This window comes from Tachyglossus aculeatus, chromosome 5 (genome assembly GCF_015852505.1).
Source record: "Tachyglossus aculeatus isolate mTacAcu1 chromosome 5, mTacAcu1.pri, whole genome shotgun sequence".
Classification (NCBI taxonomy): domain Eukaryota; kingdom Metazoa; phylum Chordata; class Mammalia; order Monotremata; family Tachyglossidae; genus Tachyglossus; species Tachyglossus aculeatus.
Genome location: NC_052070.1, coordinates 89,641,277 through 89,662,723, shown reverse-complemented (window position 1 = coordinate 89,662,723; position 21,447 = coordinate 89,641,277). Strand labels below are relative to the sequence as shown.

Below are 21,447 nucleotides of genomic sequence, written 5' to 3'. Positions count from 1 at the left end.
AACCTCATGAGATTGCTCTTGCACTTATCTTGTATGTATTCCCAGTTTGAATGAAGCATTTGCCTCCTCAGAAGCCCTCACTGGACAGTAGTTGTTTGTGTGGCCTCCTCCTTCACTCCTCCCCATTGCAGCACTCTGGAGAATGCTAATTGAGTGTGGCATAAGCCTGGGCCCACCCCTGATGGAACCCCAAAATAGAACTAAGCAACCCTAGAGTGCACCCATATTCATTCTCCTTCCCCACTACACCAACACAGGCCTTGCTTTGAAGAACCAGCATAGCCTAGTAATAATAATAAATAATAATGGTATTTGTTAAGTGCTTACCATGTTCAAAGCACTGTTCTAAGCACTGGAGTAGATACAAGGCAATCAGGTTGTCCCACGTGGAACTCACAGTCTTAATCCCCATTTTACAGATGAGGTAACTGAGGCACAGAAAAGTTAAGTGACCTGCCCAAAGTCACACAGCTGATAAGTGGCAGAGCTGGAATTAGAACCCATGACCTCTGACTCCCAAGCCCAGGTTCTTGCCACTAAGCCACATTGCTTCTCAAACACAGGCCTGGGAGTCAGAGGATGCAGCCCGGCCAATTGTCTGCTGTGTGACCTTGAGCAGGTCACTTAACTTCTTCGTGCCTCTGGTACCTCATCTGTAAAATGGGGGTTAAGACTGTAAATCGGGGAGGTGGACTGTGTCCAACCTGATTAGCTAATGTCTGTCCCAGCGCTTAGAACAGTGCCTGATGTGTAGTAAGCACTTGACACCGGAAAAAAAAAAATTAGGCAGTTTGATCTCCCTCTCCACAGAGGCTATGTGAACACGAGGGGAAATTTATGTGGTGATAGCAATAATGACAATGTGGGGCTTATTCTTTCTCTCTTTCTCTCACACAAACACACATGTGCATGCACACACACACACACACACACACACACACACACACACACACGTATCCTAGCCATTTTTGATTGCTGAGTTGTGTCTTGGCTGACCAGTTCCTACAGGTTCAGGCAGGTGAGTTTTCCCACTCGAAAATGGAGGTATTTAATGAGTGATTTCTCTATACAAAGCACCCATTGTCTGCTGAAGAAGACAGTACAGTGCTTTGCACATAATAAACTCTCAATAAATACAATTGAGTGAATTAATCTGTGGTCTTGGCACTACTTCGGTGAAAGAAATGAAGAAGAATAGTGTGGCACAGGGTTAAGAGGAGGGAAATAATTACTTTCAGCTCTCTCCCTCCTACTTTCCTTGCTGCAACCCAGCCCACACAATTCGCTCCTCTAGTGTCAACCTACTCACCGTATCTCAATCACATCTGACAGACCACCACTTTCCCCCACTTCAAAGCCCTCCTATAATTACAAGAGGTCTTCCTTGACTAAGCCCTCATTTCCCCTACCCACCCTCTCCTCTGTGTCTCCTCTGCACTTCTCATTCATTCAGTCGTATTTATTGAGCGCTTACTGTGTGCAGAGCACTGTACAAAGTGCTTGGGAAGTACAAGTTGGCAACATATAGAGATGTTTCCTGCCCAACAGTGGGCTCACAGTCTAGAAGGGGGAGACAGAGAACAAAACAAAACATATTAACAAAATAAAAAAAATAGAATAAATATGTACAAATAAAATAGGGTAATAAATACATACATATATACATATATACAGGTGCTGTGGGGAGGGGAAGGAGGTAAGGCGGGGGGAATGGAAAGGGGGAGCGGGGGAGAGGAAGGAGGGGGCTCAGTCTGGGAAGGCCTCCTGAAGGAGGTGAGCTCTCAGTACGGCCTTGAAGGGAGGAAGAGAGCTAGCTTGGCGGATGTGCGGAGGGAGGGCATTCCAGGCCAGGGGGATGACGTGGGCCGGGGGTCGATGGTGGGACAGGCGAGAACGAGGCACGGTGAGGAGATTAGTGGCAGAGGAGCAGAGGGTTCGGGCTGGGCTGTAGAAGGAGAGAAGGGAGGTGAGGTAGGAGGGGGCGAGGTGATGGAGAGCCTTGAAGCCGAGGGTGAGGAGTTTCTGCCTGATGCGTAGGTTGATTGGTAGCCACTGGAGATTTTTGAGGAGAGGAGTAACATGCCCAGAGTGTTTCCGGACAAAGACAATCCGGGCAGCGGCGTGAAGTATGGATTGAAGTGGGGAGAGACAAGAGGATGGGAGATCGGAGAAGAGGCTGATACAGTAGTTCAGACGGGATAGGATGAGAGCTTGAATGAGCAGGGTAGCGGTTTGGATGGAGAGGAAAGGGCGGATCTTGGCAGTGTTGAGGAGCTGAGACCGGCAGGTTTTGGTGACGGCTTGGATGTGAGGGGTGAACGAGAGAGCAGAGACGAGGATGACACCAAGGTTGTGGGCTTGTGAGACGGGAAGGATGGTAGTGCCATCAACAGAGATGGGAAAGTCAGGGAGAGGGCAGGGTTTTGGGAGGGAAGACATGGAGTTCAGTCTTGGACATGTTGAGTTTTAGGTGGAGGGAAGACATCCATATGGAGATGTCCTGAAGGCAGGAGGAGATGTAAGCCTGGAGGGAGGGAGAGAGAGCAGGGGCAGAGATGTAGATTTGGGTGTCATCAGCGTAGAGATGATAGTTGAAGCCGTGGGAGCGAATGAGGTCACCAAGGGAGTGAGTGTAGATCAAGAACAGAAGGGAACCAAGAACTGAACCTTGAGGAACCCCTACAGTAATGGGATGGGAGGGGGAAGAGGAGCCAGTAAAACAGACTGAGAATGAACAGCTGGAGAGATAAGAAAAGAACCAGGAGATGACAGAGTCAAGGTTGGATAGCATGTTGAGGAGAAGGTGGTGGTCCACAGTGTTGAAGGCAGCTGACAGGTCGAGGAGGATTAGGATAGAGTATGAGCCGTTGGATTTGGCAAGCAGGAGGTCATTGGTGACCTTTGAGAGGGCAGTTTCGGTGGAATGTAGGGGACGGAAGCCAGATTGGAGGGGGTTGAGGAGAGAGTTGGCGTTGAGGAATTCGAGGCAGCACATGTAGCTGACTTGTTCAAGGAGTTTGGAAAGGAATGGTAGGAGGGAGATAAGGCGATAACTAGAAGGCGAGGTGGGGTCAAGCGAGGGTTTTTTCAGGATGGGAGAGATGTGGGCATTTTTGAAGGCATAGGGGAAGGAACCAGTGGAGAGTGAGCGGTTGAAGATGGAAGTTAAGGAGGGAAGAAGGGACAGAGCGAGAGATTTCATAAGATGAGAGGGAATGGGGTCAGAAGCACAGGTGGCCGGAGTAGCACTTGAGAAAAGGGAGGAGAACTCCTCTGAGGATACTGCTGAGAAGGTTAGGAGAGTAGCGGAGAGCGTTGAGAGCTGGGGGGTTGCAGAAGGCGGGGGAGTGACTTTGGGGAGCTCAGACCTGATGGATTTAATTTTATTAATGAAGTAGGAGGCCAGATCGTTGGGGGTGAGAGAAGGAGGAGGGGGAGGAACCGGGGGCCTGAGAAGGGAGTTGAATGTACAGAAGAGCTGATGGGGATGATGGGCATGGGTGTCAATAAGAGAAGAGAAATAGTTTTGTCTGTCAGAGGTGAGGGCTGAGTTAAGGCAGGAAAGGATAAACTAGAAGTGAACGAGGTTGGCATGGTGTTTAGACTTTTGCCAGCAGCGTTCAGCAGCTCGAGCATAAGAGCGATAGAGGCGGACAGTGGCAGTGATCCAGGGCTGTGGGTTGGTGGTCCAAGAGCGGTGAAGGGAAAGGGGAGCAAGCGAGTCTAGCTGAGTAGAAAGGGTAGAGTTGAGAGCAGTAATCTGATCATCACGATTGGGTAGAGAGGAAAGGGAGGTGAGGTGGGGTGTGAGGCGCTCAGAAAAATGGATAGGGTCAAGAGAGTGGAGATCTCTACGAGGGAGTAATATGGATTTACAGGGGAAAGGAGTGTGAGTGAGGAGGCAGGTGAGAAGATTATGATCAGAGAGAGGGATTTCAGAATTGGTGAGGGTGGAGACAGTGCAGCAGTAGGAGATGATGAGGTCGAGCGTGTGACCAAGTTGGTGAGTGGACCTAAGTCTGTACCACTTAAGCACTTGATATTCACCCCACCCTCAGCTACACATTACTTGTATACATATCCTTACCCTCTGCCATTTTCCATATCTGCAATTTATTTTAATGCCTTCCTTCCCCTGTAGACTGTAAGGTCCTCATGAGCAGGGATTGGGCCTACCATCTCTCTTAATAATAATTTATTTGCAAAGTGACTTGACTAAAGTCACATAGACAAATTGCAGAGTCAGGATTAGAGCCCAGGTCCTTCTGGCTCTCAGGCCCATGCTCTGTCCACTATACCACACTGCTTCTATTGTCATTTCCCAAATGCGTAGTACAGTACTCTGCACAAAGTAAAACTTGGGAGTCAGAGGACCTAGTTCTAATCCAAGCTCTACCACTTGATGATGATGATGGCATCTGTTAAGTGCTTACTATGTGTGAAGCACTGTTCTAAGTGCTGGGAGGGGTACAAGGTGATCAGGTTGTCCCACGAGGGGCTCACAGTCTTAATCCCCATTTTACAGATGAGGTGACTGAGGCACAGAGAAGGGAAATGACTTGCCCAAAGTCACACAGCTGACAGGCGGTGCAGTTGGGATTAGAACCCATGATCTCTAATTCCGAAGCCCAGGCTCTTTCCACTGAGCCACGCTGCTTCTCTACCTGCTGTGTGACCTGGGGCAAGTCACTTATCTTCTCTTATCTTCGAGAAGCAGCGTGGCTTAGTGGAAAGAGCTTGGGCTTGGAAGTCAGAGGTCATGGGTTCTAATCCCAACTGCACCGCTTGTCAGCTGTGTGACTTTGGGCAAGTCATTTCCCTTCTCTGTGCCTCAGTCACCTCATCTGTAAAATGGGGATTAAGACTGTGAGCCCCTCGTGGGACAACCTGATCAACTTGTATCTACCCCAGCACTTAGCACAGTGCTTGGCACATGGGAAGCGCTTAACAAATACTATAATTATTATTCTCTGTGCCTCAGTTCCCTCATCTGCAAAATGGGGATTCAAAACCAGTTTTCCCTCCTATTATACTGTGAGCCCCATGTGGGACTTGATTATCGTCTATCCACCTCAGTGCTTATTGCAGTATTCGACACATAGTAAGCTCTTAACAAATGCCACCGTCATTATTATTACTATTATCATGATTGGTGATAGTAATAATAAATACCACTGATTGAGCTTCAGATCTAGAGCTCTCTTGGGTCTGGTGCACAACCCAAAGTGACATGGAAAATCGGTTATCCAGTGAATTCAAGTTGTGTAAACTGTCAATTGGATGATTCTCAAGTCTTCGTGTCACTTTATGCTGGGTGTTGTGCTGTCATAATAATTATGGTATTTATTTAGTGCCTCCAAATATGTCAAGCATTGTACTAAGCGCTGGGGTAGATAAAAGATAATTAGGTTGGACACAGTTTCCCACACTTTGAGTAGGAGGGAGTAGGATTTACTCCCTATTTTACAAATAAGGAAACTGAGGCCCTGGGAAGTTGTGGCATGCCCAACATCTCACAGCAGAGAAGCAGTAGAACTGGGATTAGAACCCAGATCCCCTGACTCCCAGGCTCCTGCTCTTTCCATTAGTCCATGCTTCTTCTCCAGTTGTCCTGTAATGTGGGAGTTGTGTTTATGTGAAATCCCTAGTTAAGGAAAACTTGTGCTGTAGTTGCCCAGTGCTACACCTGCAACCTCTTCTTCCAGCCCCACATTGCGCTATATCCCAAGAGTTTTCAGATTTTCATTTCCTGTTCCTTAATTCCCTAAGAGCCTCCTAGCCAAAATGTGTAGTGAAAGCATGCATGCTGGCAGCGCTTTTACAAAATGAAAATGTTTCACGGACTGGACTTCTCATTCAAAAAGTACTCCTTTTCCCAGCAATGCTTTATAATGCCTCGAGGCAACTATATTCACAAGCCAGAACAAAAAAGAAATTGTAGTAGAGGATAAGGAATCAAAAATCTGTATCAGCCAAACCCTCCCTTTCATATGGCTTTATAATAATAATAATAATAATGGCATTTTTATTAAGCGCTTACTATTGCAAAGCACTGCTCTAAGCGCTGGGGAGGTTACATGGTGATCAGGTTGTCCCACGTGGGGCTCACAGTCTTAATTTCCATTTTACAGATGAGGTAACTGAGGCACAGAGAAGTTAAGTGACTTGCCCAAAGTCACACAGCTGACAATTGGCAAAGCTGGGATTTGAACCCATGACCTCTGACTCCAAAGCCCATGCTATTTCCACTGAGCCCATTTCAAAAGAAGCATTTCTTCTCCCAATTGTTGTTTTTGAGCCTAGAAGACTTGAAGGAGATTAGAATGGGCTATCAGATGACTGAAAGTATATAAAGAGACAATGGGATTCTACCAACCCTGTTATATTGTATTCTCCCAAACGTTTAGTACAGTGCTCTGCAAACAGTAAATGCTCAATAAATAGTGCTTCCTATTTAGAATAAATGATTCAAAAATGCATTGACAGAGCAAAACAGCTCAGCTGAATTCCAGAGAAAGTCTTGAGTGGTTTCAGACTGAACAACTCTGGAATGAGGTTATTTCCCTGCTGTTAATTACAAACTGTAGTCAGTTTCCCAGAAAGCATGTCTTCCCCTACACATTTTAGATAGTTTATTAGAAAACTAAGGCGTATTCTTCCAAGACTACAGCTGTCTGGATGGATTGTGAAGAATCACATAACTCCAACTGCCACCTTTATGTGAACAATTCCTAAATCTATCTCTCTAGCTCCCACCACTCATCAGACCTTCAATTTTACATCTCCTCTTACCTCCAAAACATCTCTACTTGGACATCCTGCCAGTTTCTCAAACTGTGCATATCTAAAGCAGAACTTCCCTTTTCCTCTAAACCCACCCCTCCCCATAACTTTCCCATCTCAGTTGATAATAACACTATCCTCCCTGTCTCAGAAGCTCTCAACCGCTTTGTTATATTTCACCTTACGGCCTTCCGTCAGATTCTGCCACCTCCTCCTATGCAACACCCTCCAGTTCCACCCCAACCTGTACCACAGTGTTGAGTTACCTTGACTATCAATCAATCAGTCAGTGGTGTTTATTGAGCACTTACTGTGTCCAGAGTACTGCACAAAGCATTTGGGAAAGTATGATACAACAGAGTTGGCAGACAAGACTATTGCTTCAACCTCCTCTCTGGTCTCCTAGCCTGCAGCCTCTCCCCACTCCAGTCTCTGCTACATACCACTGTATGGCTCACCTTCCAGGAATCTCACTCAGCCCACATGTCTCATCTCCTCTTCAAAATCCTACACTGGCTACCAAATGATTCTCTGTATCTACCAAAAACTCCTCACAATCAGCTTCAAGGTTCTCCACCAATTCGCCCTTTTCAGCCTCTATTCCCCAACTCAGTTCTTTGTTCCTCCTAAGTCAACCTTCTAGCTGTACCTCACTCTCCCCTCTTTCACTTCTGTCCCCTTGCACACATCCCCTTCACCCCCAAAACCTGACAGATCACAGCTCTCCCCACATGCAAAATCTTGCTAAAATCCCACCCTCTCCAGCCAACCTTTCCTGATTAATTCCGGCACCATAAACCAGACAGACCCTTCAGGCAACTCTTGCACTTAAGAAATTATGTACATTAATCTCCAGCATTCATGTTGAGTTACTTATTTTGACCACTTTATAAATATTTTTATGTTTGTCTTTCCCATTAAGGATGTAAACTCTTTATAGGCAGGGAATGTATTATTTCTTTATTCTGAACTTCCTAAGTGTATAATTCTCATTTAAACAGGTAAATAATAGTAATAATTGTGGTATTTGTTAAGCACTTACAATGTGACAGGCACTGTACTAAGCACTGGGGTGGATACAAGCAAATTGGGTTGGACACAGTCCCTGTTCCATGTGGGGCTCACTGTCTCAATCCCCATTTCACAGATGAGGTAACTGAGGTACAGGGAAGTTAAGTGAATTGCCCAGAATCTGTACCTCAGTTTCATCTATCTTGCCACTGACCCCTTGCCCATGTCCTGCCTTTGGCCTAGAACTCCCTCCCTCTTTACATCCAAGATGCGTTCACTCTCCTCACCCTTATTAGAAACACATTAGAAACACATCTCCTCTAAGAGGCCTTCCCCGACTAAACCCTCATTTCCTCTTCTCCCACTCCCTTCTGTGTCGCCCTTGCACTAGGATTTGCACCATTTAGGCATCCCTCCCTCAACCCCAAAGCACTGTTGTACATATCCATAATTTAGATTTATGTCTGTCTCTCCCTCTAGACTCTTAAGTGCATTGTGGACAGGCAACATGTCTAACAGCTGTTATTTTGTACTCTTCCAAGTGCTTAGAACAGTGCTTTCCATACAGTAAGTGCTCAGTAAATACGATTGATTGATACATCCCCAAATTCATTCATTCAATTCATTCAATCATATTTATTGAGCGCTTACTGTGTGCAGAGCACTGTACTAAGTGCTTGGGAAATACAAGTTGGCAACATATAGAGACGGTCCCTACCCAACGAGGGCTCCCAGTCTAGAGGGGGGAGACAGACAACAAAACAAAACATGTGGACAGGTGTCAAGTCATTAGAATAAATAGAAGTAAACTCAAATGTAGTTAAATACTGCTGAGCCTCCTCCCCAGCCCTACCACTCACCAGGAGTGCTTTCCAGAACTTTCCCCTCAATCATTTATCCATATAAAAGGAAACTTACTCCAATGTGGGATAACTACAGGCTGGTGGTCGGCACATGCAGCCCACTAGTTTTCTTGAACTGGCCTGTAGTGTGGCTCAGTGGAAAGAGCCCGGGTTTTGGAGTCAGAGGTCATGGGTTCAAATTCCGACTCCGCCAGCTGTCAGCTGTGTGACTTTGGGCAAATCACTTCTCTGTGCCTCAGTTACCTCATCTGTAAAATGGGGATGAAGACTGTGAGCCCCCTGTGGGACAACCCGATCACCTTGTAACCCCCCAGCTCTTAGAACAGTGCTTTGCACATAGTAAGCATTTAATAAATGCCTTTATTATTATTATTATTACCCCACTCTCAGCCCCAACCCTCCAGTGGGATGGGATATCTCCACTATCACCCTCTGGCTCTCCAAGTCCCAGTCAGTCTTTTAAATGGCCCCAGGAGTCGAAAGTACATAATGATAATAATAATAATTGTGGTATTTGTTAAGTGCTTACTATATACCAGGCACTGTACTAAGTGCTGGGGGGGGTTGGATACAAGCAAATAGGGTTGGACATAGTCCCTGTCCTACACTGGGCTCACAGTCTTAATCTCTGTTTTACAGATGAGGTAACTGAGGCACAGAGAAGTGAAGTGACTTGCCCAGGGTCACACAGCGGACAAGTGTCAGAGCCGGGATTATAACCCATGACGTTCTGACTCCCAGGCTGGGCTCTTTCCACTAGGCCATGCTGCTTCTAAGCATCCTCACTCTCTTCCACTCCTGGCTGTATTCCAGGGAAGGGTCAGAAGTTTGACTTCTTTTCTACAGAGCTTTTGGTGCACAGTTTATAAAATTTATAATGATAATAATAATAAATTTGATTTTGGTACTGGTTAACCACCTTCTACGTGCCAGGCACTGTACTAAGCGCCGTGTTGAATACAAGTAAATTGGACTGGTCAGAGTCTCCGTCCCACATGGGGCTCACAGTCTTAATCCCCGTTTCACAGATGAGGTAACTGAGGCACAGGAAAGTTAAGTGAGTTGCCCAGGATCCCACAGCAGACAAGTGGCAGAGTCAGAATTAGAACCCAGGTCCTTCTGACTCCCAGGCCCGTGTTCTGTCCACTAGGACATGCTGCTTCTCTAGGAGCTGGTGGAGTTGGTGACTACTAGGTGGACTGGAGGATTCTGCTGTGAGACCTGAATTTCCCAGTGGGACACACTGCACCCCAGAACACCCAGTCCTCCCATCCCAGAGGTAGTCGGGCATGGAGGTTTGTGATCAATTCCTGTCCCCACTCTGATTGTAAAGTTGCCTTTCTGCTTCAACAGGTTGGACCACCCTAACTTTCACCATTAAGCCATTCAATTTTAAGGGAGCAGCACGGATCTCCAGGCACTTCTCCTAGTACAGGTGCCCCATCTGCCTCACCCTTTGTGTGGTCCTCTTCACCATCATTGAGCCCTTAACTTCCCCTCTAGTTTTAGTCTAGTAGGAACTAGAGAGATTACCTTAGCAACCAGTCAATCAATCAGTGGTATTTATTGATCACTTAGCAGGGGGAGACTTAGTAAGCACCTGGGAGAGTGCAATGTAACAGAATTGGGAAATGTGGTCCCATCCCACACCCCAAAATGGAAGCCAGTGGAATTCTCTTTGCCTAGAACTCTACTTCAAACATATTTAAGAGGATTGGCTAGTGTAGTGGTGTACCTCTGGTTTTTAGTGTATTTTAATTGAAAGTTTCTTAAATTTCATCCGAGCACTAGCTGGACTATAGGTCAGAAGATGATTTGTGCCTAAATAACATCCTTAGTAAAAATTCCTAGGAATTCTTCAAGTGGCCCAGTTTCTATTGCTGCCTCAGTTGGAATTTCCTCCACTCTGTGATATGTTTTAGATTAGCTGAATTGCCTAGAAATAGATTGAAAAATAGAATAAAAGACTTTATGCAGCTAAATAGGTGTGTGCCATCTAGTGGAAATCTTTGGAATTCATACCAACTGAAGCCAACTTGGAAGCAGTTTGGTCGAATAGTTTCCAAAGTATATCTTTGAGATGTTTCCAAATAGTCCATACTAGTTGGTACATTTTTCCATTTCCAAAGCACTATTTTTTGTTTTACATGATATGAATTTACTATTGCTTCTGAGGAATAGAAAGAAAACCAGATTTTCTTGATCAGTTTCTTCCCTAAACTTCAATGAGTTAGAAAAATACTCAGTTTATTCATTCAAGTCACTGTTATTTATTGAGCACTTATTGTGTGCAGAGCACTGTACTAAGCACTTGGGAGAGTACAGTATAACAATAAACAGACACATTCCCTGCCCCCAATGAGCTTACAGTCTAGAGGAGGAGACAGACATTAATATAAGTAATTACAGACATGTACAAAAGTGATGTGGGGCTGAGAGGGGGGATGAATAAAGGAAGCAATCAGGATACCGCAGAAGGGAGTGGGAGAAGAGGAAAGAAGGGCTTAGATAAGACCTCTTGGATAGATTACCTCTCTCTGCCTTTTTTTTTTTATCACCAGGAACAAATTACCATCCCTAGACAACAGAAAATTTCTCACTTGGCTGATAAAATTGAACTTTTTGTAGACAACAGGAGACTTCTCACTTGGTTTCTAGAGTTGAACTTCTTAACGACCCCATCCTTGGAAGGACCAGATTCTCATTCAGGGCAGGAATTGTGGCTTCTCTTTTGTACTCTCTGTAATGCTTAGTATAGTGCTCACAGTGGGGGTCAGTAAATATCATTGACTGATTGATTCTCCAAAGTATAGTTCTCCACCTAACAGGGTGGGTATGTAGCTGGGCCCAGTCTTTAATGCATTGAATGAATCCAGTCCACTTTGCCCACTGGCCTCTAGATCATTAAACATCTGTGTTTTTGTTTTTTCTTTCTTTGTTTTTCATTTTAGCCTCTCCATGTGAAATGGTCGAATCTCAAGCTACCATGGGTGGATCTAGATTGGCTAATCGATATTTCATGTCAAGTCACAGAGATGGACCTTTCCTCCAACTGTCTCACATCCCTTCCCTCTGTCATTCCATGGGGACTAATTAATCTCCGAAAACTGAAACTCTCTGACAACCAGCTGATGGAGTTACCCAGTGTGCAGTCCTCTGATGAAATCATTTGTACAAGGTAGGCAAGATTCCCAAGACAAAAGATAAGCTAGAAAGAATATTTCAATTGCCAAATGCAGTGGTTCAATTGTCTCTTGCCGGTTATCCCTAATAATAGTAAAGATTTATTTTAAAGTCATTAAGCTCATCCCAGTTCCTCTGAATCCCGGGCTCATGTTCTTTCCAGTAGGTCACGCTGCCTCTTACCCTGCTTTTGGTACAGATTATATCCCATTTAACTGGACTGTCAGTTATTAGCATGCCAGAGGCCTCAACCCTTGGGTCCACTCTTACTTTCTCTATAAGAGGTCTTTGTTGCCATTGACAGAAATAGACTTGCTAGGCTGGAAGAACCATTGTTTCAATCCAGAGCGTGTCCCTTATGTTTTTATGTTGACTGACATTTTTCAGGTGTTGGGCAATCCTCAGAGTTAGTGAGTTGTTGCTTACTCTTTGTGGATGACCATTGCCAGTCCTGGTGATCGTTGTGATACATCACTGCTATTTGTCAAGCACAGTGCCAGTGATGGTACTGAGAAGCAGCATGCCCTATTGAATAGAGCACAGGCCAGGAATCAGAAGGCTGCCGGCTCTCCCACTTGACTGCTTTGTGACTCTGGGCAAGTTGCTTCACTTCTCTGTGTCTTAGTTAACCTCATCTGTAAAATGTGGATTAATACTATGAGCCCCTTGTGGGATATGGACTGTATCTGACCTAATTAGCTTGTATCTTCCCCAGCGTTTAGTCAAGTGTCTGGCACAGAGTTAGTGCTTAACAAATATCATTAAAAAGGAGTACTTAAGAGCCATCTAGAACAGGACATCTTAACTTTCTCATTTCATGAGCTCTGGAGGACTCCCATAACATGGTATAAAAATAATGGTTTCAGTTCATCTCCCTAAAGCATAACAGCAAATCCTAAAGGTGGCAAAGGAGAGAAAAGGGAACATTCTAAGTGGCAGAGAAAACTGCATTTAAAGCTCATACTTTCCTACTAAATGGCTTTTCAGGACTCCACTGCTCCCGGCATGGCAACTCTCACTTTGATAACCTCCTCCCATTGAGAAGAACTGATCTGGAAGAAGCCGAAATAGCAAAGGGCCTCTCAGTCTGACTTTCATTCCCATGAAGAACTTGAGTGCATTACTGGGCAAAGAAAGGGTAGGGAGGCCTCTCCATCTCCACTCCCATGACCAGCTTAGCTCTTCTTGCCCTCCTCACCTTGAAGTCTGAAACTGAGTTTAGCCCGGCTAGGTAATGAAGCTGGCCCAGAGAATGGATGTTTAGGGCCTCCAGCTTTCTCACTAGCATTAAAAAGGAGGAGGGGAAGAGCATAAGAGCTCTTAGAATTACTGTTGGGTTTGGAAGTTTGTTGGCCAAGTTCAAATCAGGCAGGTTGGATAGCACCCTTGTACTTGATGAAGTTCCAGAGCAAGTGTTGTTATGAACAGGCTCTCTCACTGCTGGCCACGGACAAGGGAGAAAGTTGCATTGCTTTTAGTTTTGTGTTTGAAGGCCTAGGTGAAGCGATTGGACTTTGTGAGAAGGAGGATTTTTGAGAGCCTAGGGGACTGAGGTGAAGAAAGAAGCTTGCTTGTGGAGAAAAATGAGTTGTCGGATCTTGACAGATGAGTATCAGGAAAGCAAGGGGAAAAATCAATCAATTGCATTATTGAGCACTTACTGTGTGCAGAACACTGTACTAAGCGCATGGGAGAGTACAGTAAAGCAGTATAACAGAATTGGCAGACACATTCCCTGCCCACAACGGGTTTATAATGGGAGCTTATAAAGTGTACCCATTCTAGGTAGAGGCTTCATCAAAATGACACTTGAGATACCCACCCCACCTCTCAGGAGCCCCAGAGCATCTGTAGGTTTCAGGTTTATTTATAATGCTTGTCTTTTAGCACTCTTTAATTTTGACGCCCATATTTCTTATGACACTCTCTCACTTCACGATAACCATTCCCATCTCCATTCCCAAAATGCTGAGTGGAGTAGTCAACAGCAGCAGATCCCGGTGACAGGTCGGAGGAGTGGGAAGTGATGGAAGAGATACCACAGGGGTTGTAGTCAGCCATGGTAGGAGTTGGTGGCTGAGAACCATGGAGCCACAGTGGGGAGAGTGGAATCGTCAGGGCCTGACAAGCCCGAGCAGGCTGGTGGCCATCTTTGGAGTTGGCTCCCTATGGAGACAGGTCAGAGAGAGAAATCCATTCATTCAGCCTCTGTTTTTATGGCATGAGAAGGAGACACAATCAATCTATTAGTGGTATTTGAGTGCTTACTGTGTGTGGAGCATTGTACTCTATTAGTGGTATTTGAGTGCTTACTGTGTGTGGAGCATTGTACTAAACGTGTGGGAAAGTACAGTGCAATGGATTTGGTAAATGGCAATCCCTGCCGACAAGAAGTTTATAGTCTACAGGGAATTCAGTCTTTTCAGGGAGTTCAAGACAGTCACCAGGGAGTTTCGGTATATGATGATTTTTAATTTCCTACTGGTCATCTAGACTAGAATAAACTGTATCCATGTTTGCTCTGGTTGGTCACAGAACGGTGTAATGGAGATGGAGCTCACTGGAAATAACAAAACTGCCTCTTTGAGGAAACATTGAATAATGTTGCCTTTTGTTTTCAACTTTTTAGTGTTTGAACGTTCCGTTCTTGTTATATTGTATATCAAAAATCTTTGGGGCTTTAAAGTGGCATTATTTTGGTTGCTTAAGCAAATTAAATATGCCAGGAATAAAAAATGGCATACTAGTTTTCTTGATCAGCATTAAAAATGAATATCAAAAGGCGTTCTCTGATTATTTTACTTTTTTCCCAACCGCAGGTTACTTGAAATTGATATATCCAACAACAAGCTGTTTCATCTTCCTCCCGGTTTTTTGCATCTCTCAAAACTTCAAAAACTAATAGCTGCAAAAAATTATTTAGAAAAATTATTCGAAGAAGATAATGGTATTTATGCCTGGTAATCAAAGTTAAGTTGGTGTTTTCTCTTGAACCGAGAGTGTACACCGATTTATTGTTTTGTTGTTTTGTTTTGTTTTTAAGCAACTAACTGGATTGGATTAAGAAAGCTACAGGAACTTGATGTTTCTGATAACAAACTCTCTGAACTCCCTACACAATTTCTTCACTCTTTCAAATCACTAAATAACCTGAATGTTTCCAGAAATAATCTGAAGGTTTTTCCAGATCCATGGGCCTGCCCCTTGGTAAGTGTGACTCTAATATTAAAGCAAACAGGGGCAACTGACAGAACAAGTAGTTTAGATGTAAAGGAGATCATTGGCTATCTTAGGCTAACTTAATAATAGCAATAATAGTGATAATTGTAGTTTTTGTTAAGCACTTTTACTATGTGCCAAGCACTGTACTAAGTCCTGGGGTAGATCCAAGATATTCAGGTCCCATAGGGACTCACCGTCTAAGTAGGAGGGCGAACAGGTATTAAACAGCTATTTTGTAGATGAGAGAATTGAGAAACAGAGAAGTTAAGCAACTTTCCCAAGGTTGCACAGCAGACAAGGGGCAGACTGGGATTAGAACTCAGGTCTTCTGACTCCCAGGCCCATGCTCTTTCCACTAGGCCGTGCTGCTTCTCTAAATTTAAAAAATTACATGTTCACAATACTGCCAAATGGTGGGGATATTTGGTGGCCCAGAATTTTGTTTGTTAAATGTGTGAGTCAAAAAGGATTATTACTTATTTTCTAACTAAGAAATTCTCAGGAATTGAAGTTAACCAGCTGAAGCTACAACTAGTACCACTAAGGCTAAGGAGTGTATTGTTCCTCTTAGTTGTAGCATCTACACTATCCACTCTCTGTGAGGTGTAAAGTTTCAATTATCAGGCTAGCACAGTAAGATACTGTGACTAAATTGCAGCAGTCTACTGAAACGTTAATTTGGAGAGGTCACAGTAGCCTTTGTTAGAATCAGTATGTAACCACCAAGTAATAGTGACATGTACTTAAGAACTTTTTTCTTTTGAAGGCCATATTTTGTAGTGAAATTCTTGTGTTGAAACAGAAGTTCTGTAGAAGTGAAGGCAAACTTGTACACTTAAGTGATTGTTGATATCTCACTGTCTCTATCCATTTATCCCTAGAAATGCTGTAAAGCATCTAAAAATTTGCTGGAGTTTCTACCAGACAAAATAGCCGTTTTTTGGAAAAATCAGCTTAAAGATGTGGATTTTTCTGAAAATGGCATAAAAGAAGTTCCTTCAGGACTTTTCCAACTTGATGTAAGTGTACATAAACTGTTTGTACATGGTGGCTTATCTTTGAATTTATGGATATAATATTGGGAATTGAATCATAAACAAAAATCTCTAATCTTTGCAGAATGAGGTTCTGGTCTTTGTATGTTTTAAACTGTCTGTTCCTGCCGTGGCCAATTAGATTTCAGCAATCACCAGAGAGGTTTAAATAGCTTTAGTAACTGGTAATTTGCACTAGAAGATATTTCAGGAGCAGGAGGGTGATATAGAAGAGGAATTTATATCCCTATCTAAATAATAATAATAATGGCATTTGTTAAGCACTTACTATGTGCCAAGCAGTGTTCTAAGCACTGGGGTGGGTACAAGGTAATCAGGTTTTCCGGCGTGGTGCTCACGGTCTTCATCCCCATTTTACAGATGAGGTAACTGGCCCAGAGAAGTGAAGTGATTTGCCCAAAGTCATACAGCTGACAACTGGCGAAGTCGGGATTTGAACCCATGACCTCTGACTCCCAAGCCTGGGCTCTTTCCACTGAGCCACACTGCTTCTCTATAATAATAATGATGGTATTTGTTAAGCGCTTACCATGTGCAAAGCACTGTTCTAAGCTCCGGGGAGGAGACAAGGTGATCAGTTTGTCCCACGTGGGGCTCACAGTCTTCATCCCCGTTTTACAGATGAGGGAACTGAGGCACAGAGAAGTGAAGTGACTTGCCCAAAGTCACACAGCTGACAATTGGCAGAGCTGGGATTTGAACCCATGACCTCTGACTCCCAAGCCTGTGCTCTTTCCATTGAGCCATGCTGCCTCTCATCTTATCTAAATGCAGTTGGTGGCTAAGAAGAAGAAACAGAAACAAAACAAGAAGAACAGCAGGAAAGGCATGGGGGAAGAAAGTAAAGCAAGAGCAAGCCAGATGTCAGTATATCATCCTGTCGGAAGGGCACAAGACTGAGCCTCTGCCTTTCAGAGTTCTGGAGGTTTCTGCTGGGAGCTGGAAGGACCAGATACACGGTGGCCTTTCTTCCTTTCCTCTCATTCTGACGGTCCATCGCTCAGTGTCAGAGGGTCAGGGAGAGCCTCAGACATTTGTCTACCCTGAGGCGGGAAAAATCTCATACCCCTTCATGTTCGGTATGTCAACATTGCAGTTTCCCGCATCAGTACACAGTGAAGTCATGACATCATGTGGAAGTCTGCCCAACTCCACCCAAACCAAACTGAGAAGCAGTGTGACCTAGTGGATAGAGCACAGGCCTGGAAGCCAAAAAGCCAGATTCTAATCCCGGCTCCGCCACTTGTCTGCCGTGTGACCTTGGGCAAATCACTTCACTTTTCTGTGCCTCAGTTCCCTCATCTGTAAAATGGGGATTAATGCTGTGAGCCCCATGTGGGACATGGACTGTGTCCAATGTAATTTTCATGTATCTATTTCAGTGCTTAGTACAGCACCTGGCACATAGTGCTTAACAAATGCCATAAAAAAAAAGAATCCTTTGAATCTTGCCCTCCAAGGGAGAACCACTGGCACCCCCTTTACTTCAGAGCCATTGCTAATCTTCCCTTCCCAGATCCTTGCCAGCATGGGCACTGCTGCCAGTTTGAGCAGAAATTTGACTCTTTGTGGCCTAGGGGAAAGAGCCCAAGAATGCTTGCCTGCTGGGTCACCTTGGAAAAGTCGTTTGACTTCTCTGGGCCTCAGTTTCTTCATCTGTCAGTTCTCCCTCCCTTTTAGGCCATGTTCCCTGACTGTCCGATCTGATTGCACTCAGCACAGTACTTGGTATACAAAGCATAGCATGGTTCAGTGGAAAGAGCATGGCCTTGGGAGTCAGAGGTCATGGGTTCTAATCCCGACTCCGCCACTTGTCAGCTGTGTGACTTTGGGCAAGTCACTTAACTTCTCTCTGCCTCAGTTGCCTCATCTGTAAAATAGGGGTGAAGACTGTGAGCCCCATGTGAGACAACCTGATTACCTTGTATCCCCCCAGCACTTAGAACAGTGCTTAGCACATAGTAAATGCTTAACAAATGCCAACAAATGCCATAATCATTATTATTATTACTATTATTATTATTAATAACTCTTCAACTGTCACTATCCTATGGCTGGTCTGCAATGACCCCCTTTTGACAATGTACCCCAATACAGCTGCCTCACTCATTTACCATTTAAAACCATCCCTGCTGTTAAGTCTCAAGCTACTATTCGTTGGGTTTTTTTCCAAGTTGTTTTCATGCTTATAAAATCTGAACACTAGATGGCTCATGGTCACTTAACATTGCTTCCAGCAGAAGAGTGGGCAGCCTTTTTTTGTGTGTGCAGAAAAACCAAACAAAATAAAAATTTTGAACCTTCATGTCCAAAGAGACATAAAACTCAGGAGTCCCCACATGGCTTATGATGTCACTAGGTCATGCCTCACACGACATAATGTGATGATGTCAGTTGTACCACATGGACGCTACCAGTGGGGAGAAGGGGAAAGAGGGGATGAGGTGGAAAGGAAGAAAGAAGGAAAGGAAGCAGCATGGCCTAGTAGAAAAGAAATGTGGTTTAGGGGATTCATTCATTCATTCATTCATTCAATCGTATTTATTGAGCGCTTCCTGTGTGCAGAGCACTGTACTAAGCACTTGGGAAGTACAAGTCAGCAACATATAGAGACGGTCCCTACCCAACAACGGGCTCACAGTCTGGGAGTCAGAACCTAGGTTCTAACCCCGGGTCTGCCACTTGGCTGCCGTGTGACCTTAGGCAAGTTACTAATCGCTTCACTTCTCTATTCCTTATCTGTAAAATGGGGATTAAAACTGTGAGTCCTCTGCGAGACAGGGACTGTTTCCAACCCAATTTGCTTGTATCTACCCTGGCACATAAGAAGCACTTTTAACAAGTATCGTAATTATTAATTATTATTATTAAGCGCTTAACAAATAATACCTCAAAAAAAGCTGCCATGGTTCTGTCCTTTAAACCAACTGTAGCACTTTGCCGGGAGCAGCGCGGCTACTGAACCTATGCAGCCACAGGCTGTGAAGGAAGGAGGAAGGGAGGAAGGGAAATAATAGCTGGTGGTCACCGGCTCCCCTGACCAGCCAGAGGAAACGGGAACGGGAGACCTGAGACAGTTCACCCATCCACGAGTTACTCCTCAGGGCCAGCAGGCCACGAGCCACATCTATTTCCATGGAGAGCTGTAACTGATTCACAGACCATTAGGTTCCAAGCCATGCATTAGTTCAATCTGTATGAGCTGGATCTATTCCTGATGAGATCACTGGAACTAAATGGCCACCCGCATTTCCAAGCAAAATGTCGTCTGTCTCTGTGGGTTTCGACTCTGAAATATTGGTGAATGTTGTCAACTACAATTATTTGATCATTTAATTTGCAAAATGGTTTTCAATTAGGATTATTATTCCAGTCAGTGACCCCCATTAGCCTCCTTCCTTATGGTTTTTGAGGAAGTATAGTTATTCTTTCACTGTCCATGATTGTGTCACATGGGCACAGGAATTTGCATATGAAAGGAAAATGGCATTCTGGCAAAATTTTACATTAAGGAAAACTTCCATTGTAGTGCTGTCAGTTCCAACATTACATGTGCTCAAAATGATTCTTGCAACATGGTGGTGTGTGGAATGTTGCCTAATTCCCTAATAATGTTTCAGCCAAAAAGCATAGTGAAAACGCAAAACAGGACAACGACATGTACATCCGTGTGGTTGGGTCTCAGGGTCCCACAGTAGCTTTTGCAGAGAAACAAAGACACATCACACAAACACACACACTCACCCATAGACCAATTTCACAAACAGTGGCATCTTCTTTGAGCAGGAGGGACAAATATATGTGTGTCTGTATATATTCACACATAAACACAGCTGTCTTTTGTGCTGCAGTGGCATCACTAACAGTGTGAGTTTGCCCAAAAGCAGCAGAATGATTGAAAGATCCACACACAATGGGCAGATCCTTTAACCCCTCAGAAGTGTGATTATTGCTCTTTGCTATATTGCTGCCATGCTATGGTCTGTTTTCAGCCTGCTCCTGCCATTATGATCTTTTTGAAGCCTCTTCTGTAAAACAGCCACCCTGTTCCTGTTAATCATCAGGATATTTTTTTTAAAAAAAGAGATCGGTTTGGAGCAAGAAATTGCCATAGTAATTTGGCATTTGTTTAGCTCTTACAGAGCTTTTTCTTCTCTCTATTGAAACCGGGGGCTCAGATGAGGGGGCATTATGCCCCGCTGCGCTTCTAGATCACCTGGATGGCACACCCTATTGAAACCCCAAATCCAGAAAAGACCCACAGGAGTTCACCCCCACCACCCAAGACTCAAAATGAGAGAGTGGCATCTCTGCTCCCTCCCGTTATCCCCAGGCCCCCATCATTCCCTAAACTTTGACTCAACCTGCAGGGGCTCCAAAGGTAGCCTTGAAGACAAGAAACAGCCTAGATATCATCAGGATATGTATCAGTTCAAGAAGCGGCTTCTATTGATAGCTTCTCCCTTCCTTTGTTCTTTCAATCGATCAGTCAATTTATTGAGTATTTATTGAGCACTTAACTATGTGCAGAACGCTGTAGTAAACTACTGGGAGAGTGCATTCCCAGCCAGTGCACGTATTTTTAAAGCAGCATAGCATAGAGAGATAGTTTTGTTGTCACTAATTCACCACCACTTCTTCTGAAATCAGCATTGTCAATAATTGTAAGTATTGAATTAAACTTGGCTGAGAGTGGTTTGTGTGCTTTCTAGAGCGGCTTCCCAAATATTTGTTCGGCTAGACTCCCAGGGAACAGAAGTATTTATGCTGACTTAATTGATTTTTATTACCCTTGAACTTCCTACAGGGAGTGATTGTGGGTGATATATGTGGAAGGTGTAAAATTTTTGGTCCTTTGACAGGATAGTGTCAATACAATCCATACTCCAGTTTCTCTTGATCATTGAGTACAGTTCAAAGGAATTGTCATGTGTCATTTCCTTCACCAGAGGGCATGTGTTGCACATATAACACTCCACTAAATTCTATAACTGCTATTTCTCTTGTTTCCCTGGAGAAGGTGTCTGGACTAGGGAGTGTGAGTTGGTAAATGCTTGCCTTTTGCTGTTTTTACTGTGGCACTTGTGACTGCTAACTACTAGTAAATTAACTAGGCAATTCCACCACACAAACACACCTTCCCTCAGTTATTCATTCATTCAATCATATTTATTGAGCGCTTACTGTGTGTAGAGCACTGTACTAAGCGCTTGGGAAGTACAAGTTGGCAACATGTAGAAACAGCAACAGCAGGCTCACAGTCTAGATTCAGAAGAAGCATCACCTAGTGGAAAGAACACAGGCCTGGGAGTCAGGGGACCTAGGTTCCA

General features: G+C 44.3%; 1 protein-coding gene across 3 annotated transcripts in view; it reads left to right on the top strand.

Moving 5' to 3' along the window:
• Positions 1 to 21,447, top strand: part of LRRK1 (leucine rich repeat kinase 1) — a 145,639-nt gene that overhangs the window by 53,114 nt on the left and 71,078 nt on the right. For all 3 annotated transcript variants that reach the window (XM_038746353.1, XM_038746352.1, XM_038746350.1), the window contains 4 exons: positions 11,609 to 11,835; positions 14,660 to 14,787; positions 14,884 to 15,047; positions 15,944 to 16,081. In XM_038746353.1, the coding sequence (XP_038602281.1) occupies positions 11,609 to 11,835; positions 14,660 to 14,787; positions 14,884 to 15,047; positions 15,944 to 16,081 (657 nt within the window). The remainder of the gene's footprint in view (positions 1 to 11,608; positions 11,836 to 14,659; positions 14,788 to 14,883; positions 15,048 to 15,943; positions 16,082 to 21,447) is intronic.